Genomic DNA, 23,219 nt, shown 5'->3' with positions numbered 1-23,219 from the left:
GAAGCAAACTTGCAGCTGTTGTGTAAATGAGCGTGTTTAAATAAAAACGTGGCCGTTCTGCTCTCGTTAATGAGTCCCTAAAGCCCTCCTCACCTTTTGTCATTCTATTAATGATTCATGGCGAGATAATCGCCGCTGCTCCTGCATTCTCCGAGTCTCACACAACAATTCTCAAGCGCTAGGCTGGGTAAGAATGTTTATTTTTATTTTCTTTGCAGTAAAGTCATTGGGGTGATTAAGAACTTCAGAACGATTTTGGAACTAAAGTATTTCTTTTTTATGTGCTAAAGTGGGGATGTTTTGAGTAAATTAATCAGGAACTGTGGATTTTCACAGCCCTCGCTGGAGTAATCCCTGAGCGGGGTTGGAGCACAGGGGCACTCCCGAAGTTTGGGTGAGACCCCAGCGCTGTAAAAAACAGACTTTAATCCAAATATCATCCCTTAAAGTGGCTGAAAACAGCTGTGTGCTGTGCCCACAGTCACAGCAGCAGAAATTGGCTTTAGTTTTCCCTCTCTTAGCTCAGTATCACAGAGCAGACTGCAACTCTTCTGAAGTACTTTTATTGCAAAATACTTTTCATGTGAACTGCGTTTATTTTCGATACTTTAGAGGAAATGCTGGAGTTAATAATGGTGACTATCAGTCATTAATTCATTGCTGTCATTGTGGAAGCCACGGGGATTTCTGCCCTTTCTGATACTCGTGGGACTGCTGGAGTTTTACCTTCCCAAAGCAATTTTAGGGAATATTTTTCATCCAATATTTAGGGAATGTTTTTTCCCAGCTTGTAAACAGCTCCACCAGAATTCACATTATTCCTGTGGGAACATCATCAGCATAACCGTATTCCCATTAATAATACTAATTACTAACAGCAGACAATAATATATAATTATGCAATATATAACAATGCTATTATTCTTATCAGGAGCAATATAAATGAAGGTTTGTTTGCTTTAAGGATTGAACCCTGAACTCTTTTAGGCATGGGGCACTTTTTATAAACATAAAAAAATATATATATTTGGCGATAGTTTTTAGAGGAAAAGGGGAGAGGAAACATCCTGAGAGGGGCTGGAGCGCTCGGGCCGGGAGGGAACGCGGGGAGCGCCCGGGGCCGTTGCCGGTTCTGTTCCCGGTGCCTCTCCCTGTGCTGTTCCCGGGCCCGTTCCCGGTGCTATTCCCGGTTCTGTTCCCGGGCTCATTCCCGGTGCCTCTCCCTGTGCTATTCCCGGTTCCGTTCCCGGTTCTGTTCCCGATGCCTCTCCCTGTGCTGTCCTCGGTTCCATTCCCGATGCCTCTCCCTATGCTATTCCCGGTTCCATTCCCGATGCCTCTCCCTGTGCTATTCCCGGTTCCATTCCCGATGCCTCTCCCTATGCTATTCCCGGTTCTGTTCCCGGTCCCTCTCCCTATGCTATTCCCGGTTCTGTTCCCGGTCCCTCTCCCTGTGCTGTTCCCGGTTCCGTTCCCGGTTCCATTCCCGATGCCTCTCCCTGTGCTATTCCCGGTTCCGTTCCCGGTTCCATTCCCGATGCCTCTCCCTATGCTATTCCCGGTTCTGTTCCCGGTCCCTCTCCCTGTGCTGTTCCCGGTTCCGTTCCCGGTTCCATTCCCGATGCCTCTCCCTGTGCTATTCCCGGTTCCGTTCCCGGTTCCATTCCCGATGCCTCTCCCTATGCTATTCCCGGTTCTGTTCCCGGTCCCTCTCCCTGTGCTGTTCCCGGTTCCATTCCCAGTGCCTCTCCCCGTGTTACTCCCGGTTCCATTCGCGGTGCCGCTCCCGGCCCCTCCCGCGCTGCCGGCACCGCCTCAATCTTGTCCCCCCCGCGCCACCGTCGGCGGGTGAGGGGTCAGGGCTGCGGCCCGGAAGCGCTGGCGGAGGCGGGGCCCGGTGCCGGGGCCTGTCCGTGCGTCCGGCCCGGGGCTGCCCGGGGAGCGGCCTCTCGCCCCGCCGCCCGTGCCCGCAGCCCCGGCAGGGCAGGACCATGGTGCAGAGCCCGCCCGCACGGCAGCGCCGCCGCCTCTGAGCCCCGCCCGGCCCGGGGGCCTGAGCCCCGCCGCGGACGCCGGTAAGGAGGGGACGGGGGCGGCTCTGAGGCCGCTCGGGGCCGGGGGGAGCGGGGGGAGCTCCGGGAGAGCCCCCGGGGAGCTGCCCGCCCAGCCCTCGCTCCCGGCTGGGCTCAGCGTGCTTTGGCTCTGCTGGCGGGTTTATTCTTGTTATTTACATAAAAACGTTATTTGGGGAAAGGTCGTCAGCTTGAAGTTTGTATGCGTGGCGTCGTAGCGGGGAAAAAAAAAGAAAAAAAAAAAAGGCAGTGAATAATAATAATTTCTGTAGCGCTAAAAATAGTTGTGTTTCAAAATAGTCTCTGAGCGGTGATTCCTGCGTTGGGCTTTTTTGTGTGTGTGTGATTGTTTGGGGATTTTTTTCCCCAATTTTCCGTACACCAGTGTTTCATCCTCTTTCACTTTTTGCGGGTTTAAGTTGATTAATGATCTCCTGGTGGTTTTAATAATGCAATTGCTGGTGCATCATGCCTAGAACATGGCTGCTCCATCGCTGCCGCTACATCCGAACCATGGATCCGAGTCACCCCGGGAGAAAATATATTACAGCACTGCTGGCGATTTTTTCCCCCCTTTTACCTTTGCTTACTCTTTAATGTCTTTGGGGAAATTAATTTGCAAGATTAGCGCTGGAGGTAGAATTATCCGGGTGAACCTGCGCTGGTTAGATCACACCTGGAGGTTAGATAAGGATTTATTTAGGTTTGCTCTCCACATCCTCGAACTTCCCCGAAGTTTGGCCGCTGCAGGAACGCGCTGGGGAAGAAAAGCTGGGCCTGGCTGCTGTGCTGAACGATGATTGCGTTTTTCCGAGGGCTGAGTTACAGGAAACTCTCCGCAATCAATGCCGGTGCCTCGGGGCAGGACACAGCGCTTCGGGTTTCACCGGCGGAGTTTTTGCCACTTCCCTGCACCTGCCTTTGCCCGGCTCGGGGAATAATGAGCCGTGGCAGCGCTCCAGCTGCTCCCCGCAGGTGTGCACAGCACACAGACAGCTCTTGTGGCAGCCCCGGCGCGGACCGTATTGAATTGTGCCTCAGAAACCCTCCCCGGTGCCCTCCGAGAGGATTAAGCCTTTGTTACCTGCCGTGATTTGAGGAGTGGCTCTGGTGGAATGTGATTCTTCTTTTCCACTTGAAAGACAAGAGCTTGAAAGGCCACCTGATCAAACAGAACAGTCCCTGTGCTCTCAGAGTGGCCAGCTGAGGGCAGGGGACAAACAGGGCTCGGTGTCCTTTGTGAGCTGGGACAGCAGGGACAGAGCCTGGCACACCCAGCACCCCGGGGCCCCTCCTGGAGCTCCCCCCGAGCTCATCCTGCCGATCTGGCAGCTGGGATAATCTTCTTTTTTTATTAAATAACATCACAGGTTTTGGAGAAATGAAGCTGTTTTATTAATTGAGCCCTAAATTATTAATGAAACTCGCTGGTGTCAGAATTTCGCTTTTCCCAAACCTCCCCTTACCCAAAGCATGGCTGGGTGGGAATTAATTTTCTTTTTAACTGTCCTGACCTGTGAATAAAGCTGGTTCCCAGGGCTCAGAACTCCCAGCTTTGGTTTGGGATGAAAACTTGTGAGTCCTGGCATTTGAGGGGTTGTTAATCTGTACAATGGGGAGTGAACTCAGCCAGCTGGGGCTGAGCAAGTTGAGCTCCTGTTTCCTTTGAGCAGGGGAGTGAAGCACAGACATGATAATATTGCAGCCATAGTTCTCATATCTCAGCTCCCTCATTTCAGTTGGTTTTGCAGCTGTTTCTATTCCCATCAGTGGCCATTGGCTGATTTGCTGCTTCTCCCCCTTCTTTCCACACCCAAACTCTGAATTTGCCATTTCCTCAGCTTGTCAGTCATTTTTCTGTTTGTGATTCAAGCTGTGTATCTGTCTGCATCCCTGTCTCCTCACAGTTCTCATTACAGACTGAAGAGCCTTTTCCTGGCATTTCTCTGCACTTTCACTGCTGAATTGAGTCCCACATTCCTTAATGAGTGGCTTTAATGAAGTCAACAATTAACCTTGAACTGGTCACTCAAACAGTTTCTGATTATTGAACAGTTACTGAAAATTTTCACACTTCTTGTTTAAAGCCATCCTGTAGTTCTGGCTGCTGTCAGTTCAGTGTACACAGAATTTGATTTCTCATGGATCTTTAAAGATCCTGTAAGATGGAATAATTTTACTTTTCCTCTCCCAGGTTCTCATGCTAAGCAGCAGTAACCAGAATTGCATTTTGAATGCAAATTCAAAGTCCTTCAGCTATTACTGTGTGTTTTATTGCAGTCTGGCTGGTTTGGGTTATGGTAACTCACATTGGAAGTCATGACTTGGAAAAGCTGGAAGGTTTAAAAATGCCCATGAGCTCTTTTAGATGAAGTGGATTCAATCCCATGGCACAGGCTCTTGGCAGACAGAGATGCCTGCTTCAAATTTGGCACCAAAATGTCTGATTTCCAACCAAAGGTTGAGTTCATTTTGATTTTACAACTGGGTATGTTTTAAATTATGTTTTTCACTTCTAACAAAAGTCAGAATTCAGGGTTCATTGAACCAGGGGAAAAAAGCTTCTTCACTTTCTTTCTGCTTCTTGACTTTAAACTTTCCTTCCCTTTTCTCATTCATCATTTTTATGAACTCAGAGCATATTAAAAATACTTGGAGCTTGTTTGGATTTCTTTGTTTCTGCATGAATTTTTCTTCCAGTGGGAAATAGAAATCAACTTTGCTGTCCCCAGAGTGTCAGCTGGCACAAGGTTCAGGTGCTTGTGGTGAATCCAGCAGACTTTTTGAACAACACCAGTCTGTTGGGAAGGGCTGTCACACACAGATTGAGTAATGCTTGTTTTCCTTTTTATTTTTTACATCATTGACCTTTTATTTAAAGTTTTCTGTCTTTATAGAGGATTGAAATCAGGTATTTGGGTGTTTGAAATTAGTCTCAATCTGATCTTTAAAATTTTCTATCACTCACCAAATTACTTGCCTTCCTTGGCTTTGTTTCAGTGCAGACCTGAAGTATTTGCTGTTCATGCCCCTCTTGGGGATGTTGAAATGATTAATTGAGCTTTAAAAAGTATTTTGAGAGGTGGGAAGAAACATTTCATGCAAGTATGAAGCATTTTCTTCTTTCTAGTCGTGCAAGTCCCTGATTTGTGTTCATATTCTGCATCCTGATCCTTTAGCAGGATACCAGGAGGGAGGAAAATCCTTTTCCACATTTCCAGGTGCTGCTCTCCTCCCTCCCTGTGCAGTGTCCTCTGTATATGCAAAGCCATTTTCCTGCCATTTTCAGCTTCCAGGCTCCAGGAAAACCTGGAGTTTTTGATCAGTTAACATATTTGTGGATAAAATAACTCAGCCAGTTCAATTGGAGTAGATGTGTTTGTGCACATCTGGCTGCTGATCTTGGGGTTGGATTTGGTTGGATTCCAGGACCCAAGGTGATATTTTTGTGAAGTTTCTTCCTCCCCACGCCCTGGTTGCTTTGTGCTGTGGAGAAATCTGCTGCCATTTCCTGGGGGGTTGCTGATCTGGGTTTATTTTGTTCCTGCTGAAGGCTGGGAGCAGGGGAGGAGGCAGAGCTGTGCCCTGGGGGATCCCTCCAGGCTGGATTCCTCCTTCCTGCCTGCCCTGCTGCTGCTGGGGCAGGGTTTGGGCTGTGCAGTTTCATCCCACAGGGATCCACACTTCCTAAAAAAGATGATCTGAAGCTGCTGCAGATCCCAACACCTCTATTTCCCCCAAATATCAGGATGGGGAAGTTATTCTTCCTTCCACTTGGTCTTGAACTTGTCCCAGAGCCTGTCCAGATCCCTTCCCACACTTGGTGTCCCTGTCAGGCTTGTCCCTGTCACCCCCAAAATGTTGAGCAGCACCAGCTCCAGCTCACACAACTCTCATTTTTATTTTGCTTTATTTTCACTCTTACACATCAGATTTGCAGAGAATAAAACCAAATGAAAGGTGATTTTGGTGCTTGCTGCTGTTTATTGTTAAAAAAGAGGCACTTGGAGATGAACACCACTGCTTTGTTTGCATTTATTTATGGCTGCTTTCCTGTAGTGTGCTTGATTTGTGTTTGTAAATACTCCTCTGGCACACAACATAATTTTCATTCAAAGTGCTTAACCCTTTTCCTAACCCCTTTGCACTCCTTGGAGCACCTTTGAAAATAGAATTGATTTTTTTTTTTTTGAGCTGCACAGCTCAATTTAAACCCTGTTCTGTGCAGTGATGTGAGAAAAAACTTGTGAGATCCTAAAGGAGAAGTGCTGCCTCCAGTTTTCCTCCTTAGGATATTTTTGTGGTGATTTCACATTTCAACCCCATCTCTAGAGTGATAACCTTACCTGGACAACCAAAAAGGGAAATATCTGTGAGGAAATTCCATCATTTTAAACTTTCTAATGGCAGGTGGTAGTTGACATTATTGACAAAAATGACTTTAATCTCTCTAAAATTCATGTTTGGGGTTTTTTCACTTTGGTAACTGCAATTTTGTTTTCAATACCTGCTTTAGTACAGCATATGGGTTTTTTATTGTTCTTAGGTATTCAGCTCCTTTGATATTAAGCCTCAAAATGGGAATTTAATACTTCAGCTGTGACTCATTGCATTGACTTTTTGGTCTTTGCAATAGACTTCAAGATTTTCCTTTTTGTTTGTAATTTAGCCTTGAAAAACTCATCAGTCTATTCCAGCAGCTTCCTTTTCCACCCTCCCTCATACACAAATCAAGAGGAATTCACAATGTAACTCATTTAATGTTGTTCGGAGGAAAACTCCCCAAATTGTAAAACATTTCCTTGCTTTTTAGTTGGCTGCTCAATTCAGGGTTTCTCTGGCACTCTGACAGATTAAACTGTTGTATTTTCACCCTTTACCATTTTAATCTTTTTGCCTGCCTGGGTTTGGAGATGCTGATTTAAGAGCACAACATCTCCAGGCTTTCCTGCAGCTGTAACTCCTGCTGAACATCCCTCACTACCCAGCAATTACCTTGGAGCTGCTGGCCAATGTTCCAGCCTGGCAGTTTTCATTCTTGAGCTCCTTGTTTAGTCTGACTGGGGAGATTTTTATTGCACCAAGTATTAAAAGGCTTTGCTGGAGTGGAGAGAGGCAGCAGCAGTCATTAGAGCCACTCACTAAATTATTTATTTGGCTAAAAAGTGAAATCTGATCTTGCTTGCCTGACCTGCCAGGAGGTAAAAGCATTGTTTTGTTTGGTTTGTTTTGTTGTATTTTTTTTTTTAACTCTGTGAACAAGAAATAGAAGTTTAAATGATGGTTTTGAAGTTATTCATTTACACAGAGGAGGAAGTGAGTTACAAGAGCTGGCAGCAGAGTTGTGATGGATTCTGATTCTAACAGAGAGGAGTTTAAGGAACTCTGAAAATCCATAGACATTTTGATGTAATGCACTAATCTGGATCACAAATTCCATGATAATTAAAGTTACTTAAGTACCTTGATAAAAAAAAATCAGTAATTCTTCAGGCAGCAGCATGGAAACATTCATCCATTGCTATTTTCATGTCAGTTCCAGTACTGAAATCCACAGTTGTTCCCTTTTCCCTTCCAAATGTTCCAAAGGCACATTACTCCTCGGAAATTGCAGCTTATGGCATTTTCTAATTGCTTTCAAAGCCAGTGAGTTATGGCAGCATATTAAACAACTGGCACTTAAAAGCTGGTGATCTCTTACATAAAAATATTAGTCTGAATATTTCTCTGTGTAGGATTTTCAGCACATCCCAGATTTTTTATGGCTGGTTTTAGACCCTGTGGTAAACAAATTCTAATGGAGCTGTTGGAATTCCTTTAAAAAAGGAATCCCAGCTCTGGATGTGCTGTGGGTGTCACTCAGCCCTGATTAAAAGCTACAATAAACTGCATCTGTGTTATTTCCTAAAGGAAATTCAGGAGGGGATGCTGCCTACAACTCTGCTTTTGCTTCAGGTTTTGATCTCCTTCCATCCCCACATGTGTGTCCCATGTTTCCAGAAGGAGTGTTTGGCATTTTGCTGCTGGATGGAGCCTTTGGGGTTTTTGCCTCGGGCTCTTTTAAGGAATTTGCTGCCAGGGAGGAGACAGGCAGAACGTGCAGGAGGGCGGGTCAGTGCCAGCCCCAGCTCTCCCTGCCCTGTCCCTGCTGCTCTGCCACCTCCCCTGGCCTGCCTGCCTGTGCCACAGCTGCTCTGGGACAGAGTTCTGGTAAGGTGCACATTTCTCATCACCTTTTCTTCTCTTTCCTTTCACTCTGGGTTTGTGGAGATGTTGGCAGCACCCTCACTTCTCACTCAGCAAAACTTCCTGGGCTTTGCAGGGTGGGTGGAAAGGGGTTGATGGTGCAGAATAATGAAGCCAGGATGTGATCTTGAGCTCTGGAGAGCTCTGGCTCAGCAGAGAGAGTGGAGAGTCAGCAGGCACAGCCCAGGGCTGTGTTATTGGCACTGCACCTCTGTCTCTTCTCCCTGAGCTGCTCTCTGGGGCACTTTTGCAGGTTCTGTCAATATTTCTTCTGTTAACAGGAACTGAAGCAATCCTGCCAGTAAAATCCTGAGTATACACAAGGAAGTTGGTATCTTTGTACTCTGTGGGCTCTGAAAAGGGCTTTGTCTGAGTGCTTGTCCTTTACCCTTCTTTTGTTTTCTCTTACATCAATAGATGGGATCACAGATCCCTCCCTGCCTTGCCCTGTGCCTCTCTCATCCTCAGAGCTGCCACTTTTCAGCCCTGTTACACCTGGATTGTAAATGACAATGATGGGAGTCAGTGGCAATCACCCTGACCTGCAGGAGCCTTAATTAAATGTTATCAGATCTCTGTGGATGTTCCAACTTTAACCCTTGCAGTACAGAATCCTTTCTGCTTTCCCCTCAGAATTTTGGAGATCAGCAGCACATTGCTAGGAACAGCTCCTGCCTGGGTGGTTTAGTTGGGGTTAAAAGCTTTTTCAGACAGGGTTTAGGTAGGACAAAGATAAAGGTTGGCTCGAGTTCCTCCTGCAGAGCTTCTGAAGGAGATGTCACAAGGCTGCCCTTTAACACCAGGCTGTTTGCTGTTCCCTGGGACTGGAGGTGGGGAAGCTGAAACAAGAATTTGGGTCTTTTTGCTCTGCAGATAAAAAATTCAGGAGGGGAATCAGACAAAATATTGTATTTGGGGCAGAAATTAATGGCTCAGGACATTTCCTCAGCCTGTAAGGTCCTGGCTTTGCTTACAGACAGGACAAGAAGTTCCAGATCCTGCAAGAATTAAGTAAAGACCAGGAGTTTTCCAGCCTCCACCTTAATGCAGTTTTTTTGGGTGTTTCTGCCCATAGGATTCTTGATGCAAAAGCCTCAAATTATGTAGGGCTGCTTTTTAGACCCTGCTTTAAAAATAGAGGCATTTGGGATGGCTGAAGAGGGATCCTTAAGGCTCCAGCTTTGGTTTTCACAGGATGTGCAAAGTTTGATTTGTAGCTTGGTGCATTCAGCCATCACTGGCATTAAAATGTGGCAGTGCTACCCTGCCTGGGGAAAGGCAAGAACTGGGTTTGTTATTTATCAGTGATGCTGGGCTGTGCTGGAAGCCCTCATTCCTTAAAATCTGCTCCCAGCTGGCAGTTTGAGGCCCTGGGAAGGTGATGTGGAGCCTGTTGTGATGATTCTCTATTTCAGGCACACGCTCTGTGCTCAGTGAACAGCACAGCCACGAAATTGAATCTCAACTTTGTGTACATCCCATTTCTCTGTGTCAGACTGTGATGCACCCACCTGTAACACACAGTCCAGTGACTCTGTTGGCACATTCTTTGCTCTCAGGTGAACAATCAGAATAATGTTCTACATAAACCTGTTGGAGAACCTGAAGGTTTACATCAGCAGCCGCCCTCCGCTCGTGGTCTTCATGATCAGCGTGAGTGCCATGGCCATTGCCTTCCTCACCCTGGGCTACTTCTTCAAAATCAAGGAGATCAAATCACCAGAAATGACAGAGGTACTGCACAAATGATGTTAATTTGGAAAACATGCCTGAAGTTAATTTTTCCCCCCCTAGAGAGCACGGAGTTGTGTGGGGGATTGTTTCCATTTGCCTTTCAGAAGGGATGTTGGGGTGAATGTTTGTGAGTTCTGTTTTATATCAAAGATGAGGCCAAATCATCTGTCATGGATGTTCCCTGCTGTGGCTAGGAGTCTTGCAGTTTGTTATTTAGCTGGGGAATTTAGTTGTTATGTTTATTTATTGTTTAGTTATTTAGTTATGGTTATTTAGTTTGGGGAGCTTCTTCCCTCAGCACTGTCCTGTGCCAAGGGAAAGCTGGGCAGAAACTGCTCACCCTGTGTGGTGAGAACTGACCAAGTTTCCTTCCTAGCTCAGGGGAGGGGCTGGGATTGAGCCCAGGTGACTCCTACAAGCAGCTTTGCTGTGCTGGGGCAGCCCTGGTGGTGTTTGTGCTGCTCTGTGAGCCGTGTGATTTCTGTGTAATGGCCTGGAACCAGCGAGAGCTCCCTCACGGCCTTGAAATCTCCCCCTTTGCTTTAAGGACTGGAACACTTTCCTCCTGAGGTTTAATGATTTGGACTTCTGCATATCTGAGAATGAAACCTTGAAGCACCTGCTGAATGACACCACCACCCCCGAGAGCACAGTGACCAGTGGCCAGGCCAGGTCCTCCACCCAGTCCCCACAGACCCTGGAGGACTCTGGCCCCATCAACATCTCTGTCACCATCACCCTGACCCTGGACCCCCTGAGGCCTTTTGGGGGATACTCCCGCAATGTCACACACCTCAGCTCCACCGTTTTTGGCCACCAGATTGGACTTTCAGGTAGGCAAGGCTGGATTGTTTAAAAGTTCAGGTTATGGTTGGCTTTAGAGGTTGTTTCCTAATCTTTCATTGGGGATTGGATTCAAACTGAAACTAAAGAGGTTTAGATTAAATATTGGGAAGAAAATTTTTGTTTTGAGGGTGATGAGTACTCAGAAAAGCTGTGGATGCCACATCCCTGGAGTGCCAAAGGCCAGGTTGGACAGGGCTTGGAGCAACCTGGGATAGTGGGAGGTGTCCTTGCATGGCAGGGGAATGAAACAAGACAATTTTCAGGGTCCTCTCCAACCCAAATCATTCTATGATTCTAAATATTTCTATAATTTAAATAACTATATAATCAAATAAAAATGCACCAGCTTATTATGGGTGAGATAAGCCTCATGCACAGAACACAGATATGTTCCCAGATTTATTGTGAGTTTATTCATGTATGGAGCCCTTCACTTGTTTGTTAGATGAACTTTTCCCTGCATTCAGAATGGAAAAGAACCTGCAGGTGTGCCAAGATCAGGCTTGGCAGTTTGAAATGATTAAACCTAATGACAATGGAAGGTCATTTTTAAGCCAGCAAAATTCCAAACAGTGACTCTCTTCAGTTTTGTCTTGATCCATCAAGTCCTCAACTGACATTTCAAATGTGGCATAGATGCAGTAGGGAGTATTATGTTGTCTAAAAAAATTCTAGTTTATCTAAAATGCAGAAGTGAATCAGCTTTAATATCCCAAACAGCCCCAGATAAGATGATTATGGTTTCTGTGGTGTGCAGAGACCAATCTGCTCTCTGGCTGCCTGCCAGGAAGTTTTGTCAGGAATTCATAGAAAATTAATAGAAATTGATAATAGAACCTCACTGTATTTTAGCTTTCAGCCAGAATTGCATTTTAGAATAATGTTGAAGGTCTTGAACCTGTGGAGAGATATTTCCCATAGCTGCAAATGTGCATTGCTGTATTTTCTGTTGTTTTGTTGCTGCTTTGAGAGCTACCAAATGCAAGTTCCAATCCAGGCAGCAGCCTGGATTTATTTTCAGTCTGAATTTCTCCATGTGGTGTTATCATACATGACTTAATGTGCAGTTAGTATGTTCTGACACCTTTTTGTCTCCAGTTTGAAAAGTGAGCATCAGAAAAAACAGATGTGGAACAAAGTTCTTAGGAGGAGATAAAGGAGATAATAAAGGTCTGTGAACATGCATGAATTCACTTATGAAAGGTTTTTAATTTCTGAAAGCAGCCTGATGACCCCAGTTCTGAAGTGAGAGAGATTAGAAAGAGCAGCAGCTGGGGGATTTTGGGCTTTGTTTTGGGATTTAACTTTTCTTTTTGCTCCCTGTTGCCTGCAAAGATCCGGCTGACTCCAAAGGCTGATGCTTCCTCCCTTAATCACTTGTGTTCTCCTTACCCCAGCCACTGTTGCTGAGATACTTTTGTGAATCAAACCTCCAGCTTTCCTTGTGTCTTTCCCAAAGGCAGAGAATCCCACGAGGAAATCAACATCACCTTCACCCTGCCAGCTGCCTGGAACTCGGACGAGTGCGTCCTGCACGGCCACTGCGAGCAGGTGGTGTTCACCTCCTGCATGACAGTGACAGCAGCCAGCAGTGTCTTCCCAGTCACAGTGTGAGTGCAGCCCTCCCCAGGGCTCTGTCCTGCCTCACTCATTCCTCTGAGTTGTTAGTTCCTCCTGAAATTCCTGCTGATAGTGGGAATTGTGTCCTTGCTCTCCTTCCCCCGCGGTAAAACGTTTGTCTCAAAAGCTCTGCTGTCCTTGAGGGTTCTTGGCCCTTTCAAATGGGATTTAAACTTCACTGGGAGCAGGAGAATCCGTGGAAATTTAAGGATTTTACCTCATAATTGAGTTTCAGAGATGAGGTTCTTACCCTCTCACCTGCTGAGAGATCAGCACAAGGCCAGGGCTGCTTTGCCTTCACCAAAATCTCTTCCCTTTGTCTCCTCTGGATTCCCTGACACTGTTCCATCCAACCTGGAGAACCCCAGGCTGTGGGAGCTTTAGGAAAACCAGTATTTTTCCAATTAAGCTGTGGGATGTTGGCTTAGTGCAACAACATGCAGTTCAATTCTAATTTTAGCATAGCAATCATGTGGTTTTTTGGGGTTTTTAACTGAAACTTTGGGGTTTTGTTGTTGCTTTGGAAAGCCCAGACTAAAACCATGTTTGGAGAAGAAAAGTTATCCTGGTTGAACATGGAAAATCCATCTCAGGGTGCTGATTATTTGTGTTTTATTGCAGTCAGCCACCACATTGTGTTCCTGAAACCTACAGCAATGCCACTCTGTGGTACAAGATCTTCACCACGGCCAGGGACTCAAACACAAAATATGCCCAGGATTACAACCCCTTCTGGTGTTACAAGGGAGCCATTGGGAAGGTCTACCATGCTTTAAATCCCAAATTAACTGTTATAGTTCCAGATGTAAGTGCTGGGCTCTTCCTCTGCTGTTTTCACTAAATGCTTAGCTCTGGTTTAATGAATATGAGTCCTAAAATTGCCATTTTTGCTGCTGGGTTATTGTGTGGTTTCAGTGAATATGGTTCCTTAAAATTGTCATTTTTGCTGCTGGGTTATTGTGTGGTTTCAGTGAATATGGTTCCTTAAAATTGTCATTTTTGCTGCTGGTTTGTTGTGTGGTTTCAGTAAATATGGTTCCTTAAAATTGTCATTTTTGCTGCTGGTTTGTTGTGTGGTGCAAAGGGTGGATTGTTCCACCCTAATGGATCTTCATCCACTTGCCTCACAGCTCTTAATAAGCACCATTTATAGTTTGAAATCATTTCACAAAAGCCTCTGCCAATATTTAGGAAAAATATCCACAGCACAGATTTTTAACACAAGAAACATTTTGTGCCACAATTAGGAATCACTTCCCTTGCTCTGTAAAGATGAGGAAGTTGATTATTGAAGTAATTTCTGGGTTGATCTGCTAATTATTGCTTTAATATCAAATGCTAAGTCAGGAAATGGTTTTAATTCTTTTTTCTGTGTGCAGGATGATCGCTCTCTAATAAACCTGCACCTCATGCACACCAGTTACTTCCTCTTTGTGATGGTGATTACAATGTTCTGCTATGCAGTCATTAAAGGCAGACCAAGCAAACTGAGGCAAAGCAACACAGAATTCTGCTCTGAAAAGGTGAGTGTGTGGGAACAGAGCCTTGACTGATGAGGAAACAGAGAAAAGCTCCTGTTGGCCAGAGGACAGACTGGTTTTTCTTGTCTCTGGAGAGATGGGGATTTAGTTGCCTTTCAGAGATACCTGGGTGTTTCATTGTGGACAGTGCAGGTGAGGGTTATAAAATCCACATGAGTGCTTTGGAGAGCCTCAAAATGGGATTTCTGTCCTCCAGAAATGGATTCTTGCAGCTCAGGAAGTGCTGGGGTGACTCTTCTGCCACAATTCTGGTGCTGCTTGAACTGTTCTGTGTGAAGCAATGAATAGGTGGCTTTAAATCTTTATTTATTCATTATCTTTTACCACAACTGACTGAAAACTTTGAGAAGTTTTAAAACATGATACATAAAACATGATACATAATCCTAAGGGTTGTTCATCAGAATTAAGTTAAAAACAAAGCTGGTGAAAGGGTCATTGTTCAGTATTACCTTGGGGACTTGCAGTTTGCCTGAAGGATTAAATATTAATATATTTAATTGAGAAGTAGGAAGCTAGTGTTGACACCTTTTGATCTTAATGATATTTTGTAGTTTGAGCTGGTTTGGGGTGTTTTTTGTGGGGTTTTTTTTTTTGTAGTTTTGGGTGGTTTGGGACTTTCATTCTATTGATTTTTGGAAAGTACAAAACACCTTCAGACTCGCTTTGATTTCCTTTCCAAGTCAGACTTTCCAAGCTTGCTTTGAAAAGTCAAGGACAGCTCTGCCAGCTCACAGAGATAAATCATATCACTGTTACAGGATTAAGAATTTGCCTTTAATTAAATATTTTCTCTTTGTGTTTTTTTTTCTCCAGGTTGCTTTGTCAGAAGCATAAACCTCCCTCCCTCTCCTGAGAGCGACCGAAACCATTGCCTGCTGAACCCAGCCTGGGTCTTAACACTCTGTGAATCCATTACCTTGCAATGTTGGTTTATTCCAACCAAAGACATTTCAAAGTGCCTGTAATTGATTTGTACATATTTATAAAAGCAGAAGATCCAGAGGAATTCTGAGGAGATGTGGTTGGGATCCTCCAGCCCTTCCCTGGGCACAGCCCCACGTTGGTGTAGATAACTCCAAAAAAGCTCCACAGAGGCAGAATTTTTGTCTAGCTGCACCTGGGCAGGTGAAGATGCCTTTGCAAGTGTCTCAAACCAACCAAGAGATGTTTGGTTTTTTGCCCAATCTGTACAGTGTGTTTGAACCAAGTATGCACCTTTGATATAATCCTGCATTTCCAAAGCCACCAATCTACACCATGAATTCAATGTGTGTTTGTGTGGCCTGATACTTTATTCCATTTGCTCCTTGCTTGCAAGAAAAGATATCAACGTTTTAGATTTTTTTTTTTTCTCTCTTTTGGAAGAAAAAAAACCAAGATACATATTCACATTTTAATAGTGCTGTATTTAGGACAAACTTGTGCTTTTATTCATAGTAAAAAAAAAATAAGAAGTGAAGTCCCATTTTAAACTCTTACTTACTGAAAAGAACTGTTTGATTTTTTTTTTTTTGTTTTGGTTTATTACTTTGGTTTGTTTTTTTGATATTTCATTTGGCTTGCTGAATGCCAGAGAACCAGTCAGCACAGAGACTATCTGGAAAACTTTTCCACTTGGCCTCCCATCCCCAGCCCTCCAGCCAGGATTGTGTGTCTCTGCTGCAGAGCAGCTTTCTCTAAACTTTTTTTTTCCCTCCCTTTTTTTTTTTCTTTTCTTTCTAGAAAGTGAAACTTAATAAAAAGATGTATTGTGTTAGCAGCCTGCTGGGGCTCTGCACAGCCTTGGGCAAGTGCAAAGAGTGAAAGGACAAAAAATCCCAGAGTTTGTTACAGAGCTTCACTCTGGGGCTGTGCCTGCAGCTCTGAGGGGCAGCTCAATGGCACTGCTGAGCCCTGGCCCAGTAAATTCATTAAATTGCCATTTACTGCTGCCCACTCAGGGCAAAATGGCCAAAAAGTGGGGTCTTGTGAGGAAAGTCAAAGGAACCACCCAGTGAAGCCCCTGCTGTTCTCTGTGTGCTTTTCTTCAGTCAGAGATTTGATTCTGTGCATTTCTCCCTTCCCCATTCTGCCTTTTGCTGGTTTTTCTTCCTGCCTCCTTGAGCAGTTTCCTTAATTTCAGGGGTCAGGCTTTTCCTGCAGACATTTCCACCACTGCTTTTAATTCTCACTGGTTGCCTTAATTGACTTTTCATCTTTTCTCCCATCTTTCTCATCAGGTGTGACAGCTCTGCATTCATTCATTCTTTCATTCATTCACTCATTCACTCATCCATTCCCACAGGCTTTTTTTTCCTCCTCTTTTTGCTCCAACCTCCACAGAATTAAAAAGCCAAGTGAGAATCTCATAGTCTCAGTGATGCTGGATAAAATTCCCAGTTTCTTCCCTCCAGACAGCACTCCTGGTCTGTGTGTGTTGGGACTTCAGTGAGTTCACAAGTCTTCAGGGTGTTTGAGCAGTTCCAGTTTCCTTCAGAACAGTTTCCTCCTCCAATTTCAGTTCCTTTAGTGGGATTACCTGACATGTTTTCCTCTAGGGAATGTTAAGGCAAAGCTTTAGAGATGGCCTGGTTTGAAGTTTAGGGATGAAAAAGAAACTCCCAGTTTTCTCCTGCTGCTGCTGTGGGCTGGTGCTGCTTCCCTGGGATGAGGCAGGGAAGTGAAAGAGGCCAAGAGCTTCTCCTGAGCTGTTCCTAAATCACACAAGCCCAGCCTTCCCTGCTAATCCTCACCCCAAGAGTGGCTTGATCTGGGGACCAAAGGCAGGAATAGGAGATGGATTGGGAGAGAGGTGATGCAAATCCTGGAAATCCCCAAAAACCCACCCACCATCACCTGACTCCTTCAGCAAAGCAAAGCAAATCCTTCCTCCTCCACCAAATTCCAGCTCCAAACATCCCAGCTGGAATTTGGGCAGTGGGGGGGAAACATTTGGGAATGAAAGGAGCCTGCTTGACAACTTCCCCCAGGAATATTAGAGATTGTGACCCACAGTGCAAAAGGGAAAACATTGGAGAGTTGGATTTTTTTGGCCTTAGTTCTTCCTTCTGCCCCCTGTGTTGCAGCAGGAGCTGCAGGGTGGCCCAGCAGGCCAAAATTCTGGGATGCTGAGGAATATTGGATTGTTCCCAGGCAATGTACAAAGTTAAATGCAGCCAAACAGAAGAGTTAAAACTTAAGATTAAAGTTCAGATCATATTGATCTTTCCTTTTTTTGTTTTCTTTTTTCTTTTTAACTATGACTTGAATCAGTTTTGATTCTATTTGTACGTGTTTTCTTGTTCTTAGAAAGCTGCCATTTTCTTTTTTTTTCTTTTTTTTTCTTTTTTTTTTTTTTTTTGCATTTTCTTTGGCATTACATAGAAAATCTGAGCCTTGGTTTCAACCCTCTGCAGGTGATTGTAGGGTTCCAGATGGCTGTTTTTTGGTTTTTGTTTTGTTTTGTTTTGTTTTGTTCTTACATTTCACTTGTCTTGTTGCATGATGGTTAATAGCTGATTTGGAAATGACATTTCTCTCCTAGATTAATTTTTGTGTTTGTAAGATGTGCATATTGCTTTGCAGAATAAAAACTATGAAGTTTATCTTTGTTGTCTTTATTTCCACGGCCTGGTGGCTGCAGAGCTTTCATAAATTACGTGGAGCACAGGAGGAAATCAGGAGAAAAGCTGCAGTAAAATGAAATTGAATTTGGGTTGTAAATTCTCTTTTTCCCTCCAGCACTCATCAAAGCTTTTCCTGATGATGAATTGCCTGGCAGGGAGGAAATCAATCTGGCTGAAGGGAGCAGCCCCTGTTTCTGTTTAACTCTGGGACTTGTTTGTCTGCTGTCACCAAAATTTGGATTCCTGAGGATCCTCAGGAGCTGCACACACAAAGGATCCATTGTGGGTCCTTCCTCTCAGCTTTTGCCAGTTTTTTGGGTGCAGTCTGAGGCCTGACCTTGAGGTGTCTGTGAATCCAGGCTGGGAACAGCTCAGCAACCAGAACAAGGAGCCAGGTTTGGGTTTGGATCTTCTCCAGCCCATTCCTTGGGGTAAGGGCTCACTGTGGGGCTCAGAGCAGTGGGTGTGCCCCTAAATTTGAGCCTCACCCTCCTGAAATCCTGGCTGTGCTCCTTCAAGCTCAGGGAATGGGGGAAAGCAGCTGAAAATGCTCATTTCCAAAAGGAAACCCTCAGGTGAGCTGAGAGTGCCTGGAAATGAGGAGAAACCAAACGTGGATCTGGGTCAGGGAGGGAAGCCTGGAATTCCTGCAGGGAAAGGATTTACAGGACTGAGGCAAACTGAGGAAAATGGGAATGTCAGGAATGTCAGTGGGGAGGGGGAGCTGTGCCCTGGGGGGACTCGGGGGGCTGGAGGGGGATCCCGGACGATGGAGGAACTGGAGGAAAAATCCCAAGGGTCTGGAGGGGCATCCCGGATCCCAGAGGATGGAGGGGCTGGAGGAGAAATTCAGAGGGGCTGGAGGGGGATCCCAGAGGGGCCTCGGAGGATGTGGAATGGGGAGGATGGAGGACCTGAAGCAGGAAATCCTGAGCAAGAATCCCTGAGGACAGAAGGGCTGGAAAAAGGATCCCTGAGCAGGATGGAGGGGCTGGAATGGGGATCCCTGAGCAGGGATCCCCGCGGTGGGAGAGGCTCGAGGGGGATTTCTGAACAGAATTCCTGCGGGCAGAGAGCCTGGAGGAGAATTCCTGCGGACAGAGGGGCTGTGGATTCCCTGCAGACAGAGGGGATGGAGGCGACATAGGAGCAGGGTGAGGGGGGAGCCCTGAGGATGCAGGGGCTGGAGGGGGATCCTGGCGGACAAAGGATGGAGGGCGGTCTGGAATCGGGTGTTCCCATTCCGGTGTCCCCGTCCCGGTGTCCCCGTCCCGGTGTCCCTTTTCCGGTGTCCCCGTCCCGGTGTCCCCGTCCCGGTGTCCCTTTCCCGGTGTCCCTGTCCCGATGTCCCCGCCGGACACCGCTGGGTGGCGGCACCAGCCCGTCCTTTCCTCCGAGCGGGGCGGGTTCCTTTGGGAAGGGATGGAAAACTGCGGAGGGTTCCTGCATCCCGATGTTCCCCCATCCCGGACCATTTCCCCATCCCGATATTCCCCCATCCCGACGTTCCCGAGGGTCCCTCCCCGGCGGTGTCCGCGTTCGGCAGTGCCCGGTTGGCACCGAGGGCAGGGTGGGAGTGAGAATTGGGATTTTCCCTGATCGAGCGGCCCCGGCCGAGCTGCGATGGGGACGGGAGATCTCCCAGCACGGGCTCTGCTGCTCCTCCTGAATTCCTGCTCCCACCGTGTCCCCATGTACAGCAGGAGACCAAAACACCTCCCTGCCAAAATTTATTGTCCTCTCATCCCCATCTGCATTCCCAAAAAACAAACCCCGCCGTAGCACTCCAGAACAGGCACGAGGAGCAGCATCCCAGGCCACGGATGAACTCTAAATTATGAATATTCCACAGCAGCAGCTGCCTGGGGAAAGTCTGGGGTGTGAGGTTGTTTTCCCCAGGTCTTGTTTCCAGGCAGGGAAAGGGAAAAGCAGGAAACTTGTAAGGAATGAATTGGGTTTGTGGATTCCCCCCACAATGGGAGCCCAGCCTGGTGAGCACAGAGGTCAAAGCAACCACACAAACCTTTTCCCTTTCCTTCTATCGATTAAAGGAGGAATTCCAGAGGGTTTGCGTTCCTCTGTCGTGACAAACCCCCAGGTCTGACGCTGGTTACCAAGCACAGGCTCTGCCTTAATTCAGAGTTAATACCAATAGTGATATTTGGGTAAAAAGACTTCACCATTTCCTGACCCCGCTCCGCTGCCTTTGCCCCGAAGGCAGCTGGAATTAATTGTTCTTTGGGAGATTTGAGCTTCCCCACCCCTATTCCTTTATTTAAAGCCACGATCCCCGCGTTTCCCTGCCCTGATGGATGCGGGAACTCCTCTCCTTCCTCCCTTGGCTTCGAACGAAGCTGCTGCTGTCAGGGAGCGAGGCAAACTCCTGGAATTATTGATGGCGCTCCATCGCGCGTGGATAAATCGCTTTGCAGGAATCCTTCCTGAATCCTGAGAGCTCCCAGCCGGGAGCGCCGCTGCCACAGGGATGCTCTGCCACCACCAGGGTGACACCATCCGTGAGCACAGGGGATGGGAATTGCCACAGAGGAAAATCCTTCACCTCGGGCATTGCCGGGGATGATTTCAGGGTGCCCGACATCTCCTCCCAGCCTGGCACAGCCGCAGGGCCCTGGTGAAGTGCCGGTGACAGTGCCGGTGACAGTGCTGGTGACAATGCAGGTGACAATGCAGGTGGCAATGCCGGTGGCAGTGCCGGTGACAGTGCTGGTGACAGTGCCGGTGACAATGCCGGTGGCAGCAGGAGGGTCCCGCCCGGCATTCTGGAGCTCAGCCGGCCGGGACCCGCCCGCTTTTGTTCTCCCGGGGGTCGCACAATGGAACCGAGGAGGGGTTGTTGTGACAAAGCCGGGATCCTTTGGGAAGCAATTCCACAGGGCTGGGAGCCGGGATCTGGGCACACTGGGGGAAACCGGAGGGCTGAGAGTGCAGAATGACCCTGGGGTGGAGGCAGGATCCACTGCATCCACTGCATCCACTGCATCCAGAGCATCCACTGCATCCACTGCATCCACAGCATCCACAGCACCCACTGCATCCACTGCATCCACTGCATCCAGAGCATCCACAGCACCCACTGCATCCACTGCATCCACTGCATCCAGAGCATCCACTGCATCCACAGCATCCACAGCATCCACTGCATCCACAGCATCCACAGCATCCAGAGCATCCACAGCACCCACTGCATCCACAGCATCCAACAGCATCCACAGCATCCAGAGCATCCACTGCATCCACAGCACCCACTGCATCCACTGCACCCACAGCATCCAACAGCATCCACAGCATCCACTGCATCCACTGCACCCACTGCATCCAACAGCACCCACAGCATCCACTGCATCCAGAGCATCCACAGCATCCACAGCATCCACAGCATCCAACAGCATCCACAGCATCCACAGCATCCACTGCATCCACAGCACCCACAGCATCCACTGCACCCACTGCACCCACTGCATCCACTGCATCCACTGCATCCACTGCATCCACTGCATCCACTGCATCCACAGCATCCACTGCATCCACAGCATCCACAGCACCCACTGCATCCACAGCACCCACTGCATCCAACAGCACCCACAGCATCCACTGCATCCAGAGCATCCACAGCATCCACAGCATCCACAGCACCCACTGCATCCACTGCATCCAGAGCATCCACAGCATCCACAGCATCCACAGCATCCACAGCATCCACAGCACCCACTGCATCCACTGCATCCAGAGCATCCACAGCATCCACAGCATCCACAGCATCCACAGCATCCACACCACAGATCCACAGCATCCACAGATCCACAGCACCCACAGCATCCACAGCATCCACAGCATCCACAGCATCCACAGCATCCACAGCACCCACTGCATCCAACAGCACCCACAGCATCCACTGCATCCAGAGCATCCACAGCATCCACAGCATCCACAGCACCCACTGCATCCACTGCATCCAGCAGCATCCACAGCATCCACAGCACCCACAGCATCCACAGCATCCACTGCATCCACAGCATCCACAGCATCCACAGCATCCACAGCATCCACAGCATCCACTGCATCCACAGCATCCACAGCATCCACAGCATCCACTGCATCCACAGCATCCACAGCATCCAGAGCATCCACAGCATCCAGTGCATCCACAGCATCCACTGCATCCACTGCATCCACAGCCCCGAGTCACCTGTGGCGCTGCAGCTGCAGGATGAGAGAAATCGGAGCTGAACTCTAGAGCTGCCCCGAAATGAAACCCCGGCTCCCATTCGGGATGGGATGGGATGGGATGGGATGGGATCCATGGGGTGGGATCCATGGGATGGGATGGGATCCATGGGATCCATGGGATGGGATGGGATGGACAGCACGTGGCAGTGCTGCCCGAGCTGTGCCGGGTGGTGGCAGCGCTGTCCCCAGGGGCTGCTGCCCTGCCCTGTCCTGCTGCTGCCACCTCCCCGAGCTCTCCCGAGTCCTGCTGGAGCTCTGCTGCTCTGGGGATGTTTTAATCACCAGATTAAAGGGGTGGGGAGCTGTTCTTTGGGGGCTGGCAGGGATGGGACAGGCTGGGTGAGGCTCTGCTGAGGGGGGTGAGCTGCTGCCTTTGGACAGGGTCAGGGTTTGAGCTCAAAAAACTCAGAGAAACCAACATTCCTGGCCGGGCTGAATCTCTTTTTGTGGTTTTGCCCTGCTTTGAGCAGGAGGTGTGTGATGCTCTGAGTGCTCCCCACGCTGTGACCTCAGTGGGGTCAGAAGTTTGTGGCTCCCGAGGACAGCACATCTCTGCTATTTTTGGCAGGATTTTCCTGAGAGCAGCCTGCAGATGTTGATGTTGTTGGAAGCTTCCAGAGCTGGCTGGGACAGCCCAGGAGAGGCAGCGAGTTCCTGCTGGAGAGATTTCTCTGCTGGGCTGTGTCCTCTGGGGCTTTTAGTAATGCTTCCTTCTTTCTCCTTCTTTCTCCTTCTTTCTCCTTCTTTCTCCTTCTTTCTCCTTCTTTCTCCTTCTTTCTCCTTCTTTCTCCTTCTTTCTCCTTCTTTCTCCTTCTTTCTCCTTCCTCCTCCTTCTTTCTCCTTCCTCCTCCTTCTTTCTCCTTCCTTCTCCTTCTTTCTCCTTCCTCCTCCTTCCTCCTCCTCCTCCCAGCCTCATTCCCTTTGGCACAGCCTTGCTGATAATTTCACCATCGATTGCAAATCCAGATGTGACCTTGCTGCCAAGAGATTTTTGGGAATCATCCCTCCCTGCAGGGGGAGGGTGCTCTGGGCCTCCATCTGCTCATTTCCCCAAAATCAGCCACTTCCAGCCTGGAGCCTGGGAGGGTTCAGGGAGCTGCCAGGAAAGCTGCAACCTGTGGCATTCCTGGAAATGAAAAACCTTCCTCACCCAAAATTCCCAGAGCTGTTAGGAAGGGCCACAACCAACTGAAATAACTTTGGGGAGCTTTGGCTCTTCTTTTCCAAGGGGCCATGAGTTATCCCAGGTGAAAAGGAGGGCGAAATTGGGAATATTCAGTGCAACAAATGAACCAGTTGGGTCT

General features: G+C 47.6%; 1 protein-coding gene across 2 annotated transcripts; it reads left to right on the top strand.

The window, feature by feature from the left end:
• The first annotated feature begins 72 nt into the window (after positions 1-72).
• TMEM248 (transmembrane protein 248) lies at positions 73-17,646 on the top strand. Of its 2 annotated transcripts, none has more exons than XM_056506413.1 (7): positions 73-187; positions 9,878-10,052; positions 10,600-10,885; positions 12,358-12,508; positions 13,140-13,323; positions 13,898-14,041; positions 14,876-17,646. In XM_056506413.1, exons 2-7 carry the CDS (start codon positions 9,894-9,896, stop codon positions 14,894-14,896), a joined length of 945 nt encoding a protein of 314 aa, XP_056362388.1. In that variant the 5' UTR covers positions 73-187; positions 9,878-9,893; the 3' UTR covers positions 14,897-17,646. The 2 variants fall into 2 exon arrangements, with proteins under 2 accessions (XP_056362388.1, XP_056362387.1); XM_056506412.1 differs by lacking the exon at positions 73-187 and adding an exon at positions 1,879-2,075.
• The last annotated feature ends 5,573 nt before the right edge of the window (positions 17,647-23,219 follow it).

Source organism: Oenanthe melanoleuca, chromosome 19, assembly GCF_029582105.1.
Source record: "Oenanthe melanoleuca isolate GR-GAL-2019-014 chromosome 19, OMel1.0, whole genome shotgun sequence".
NCBI classification, from domain to species: Eukaryota; Metazoa; Chordata; class Aves; order Passeriformes; family Muscicapidae; genus Oenanthe; species Oenanthe melanoleuca.
Note: the sequence above shows the minus strand (reverse complement) of the source record. Positions and strands in the feature narration are given on the sequence as shown.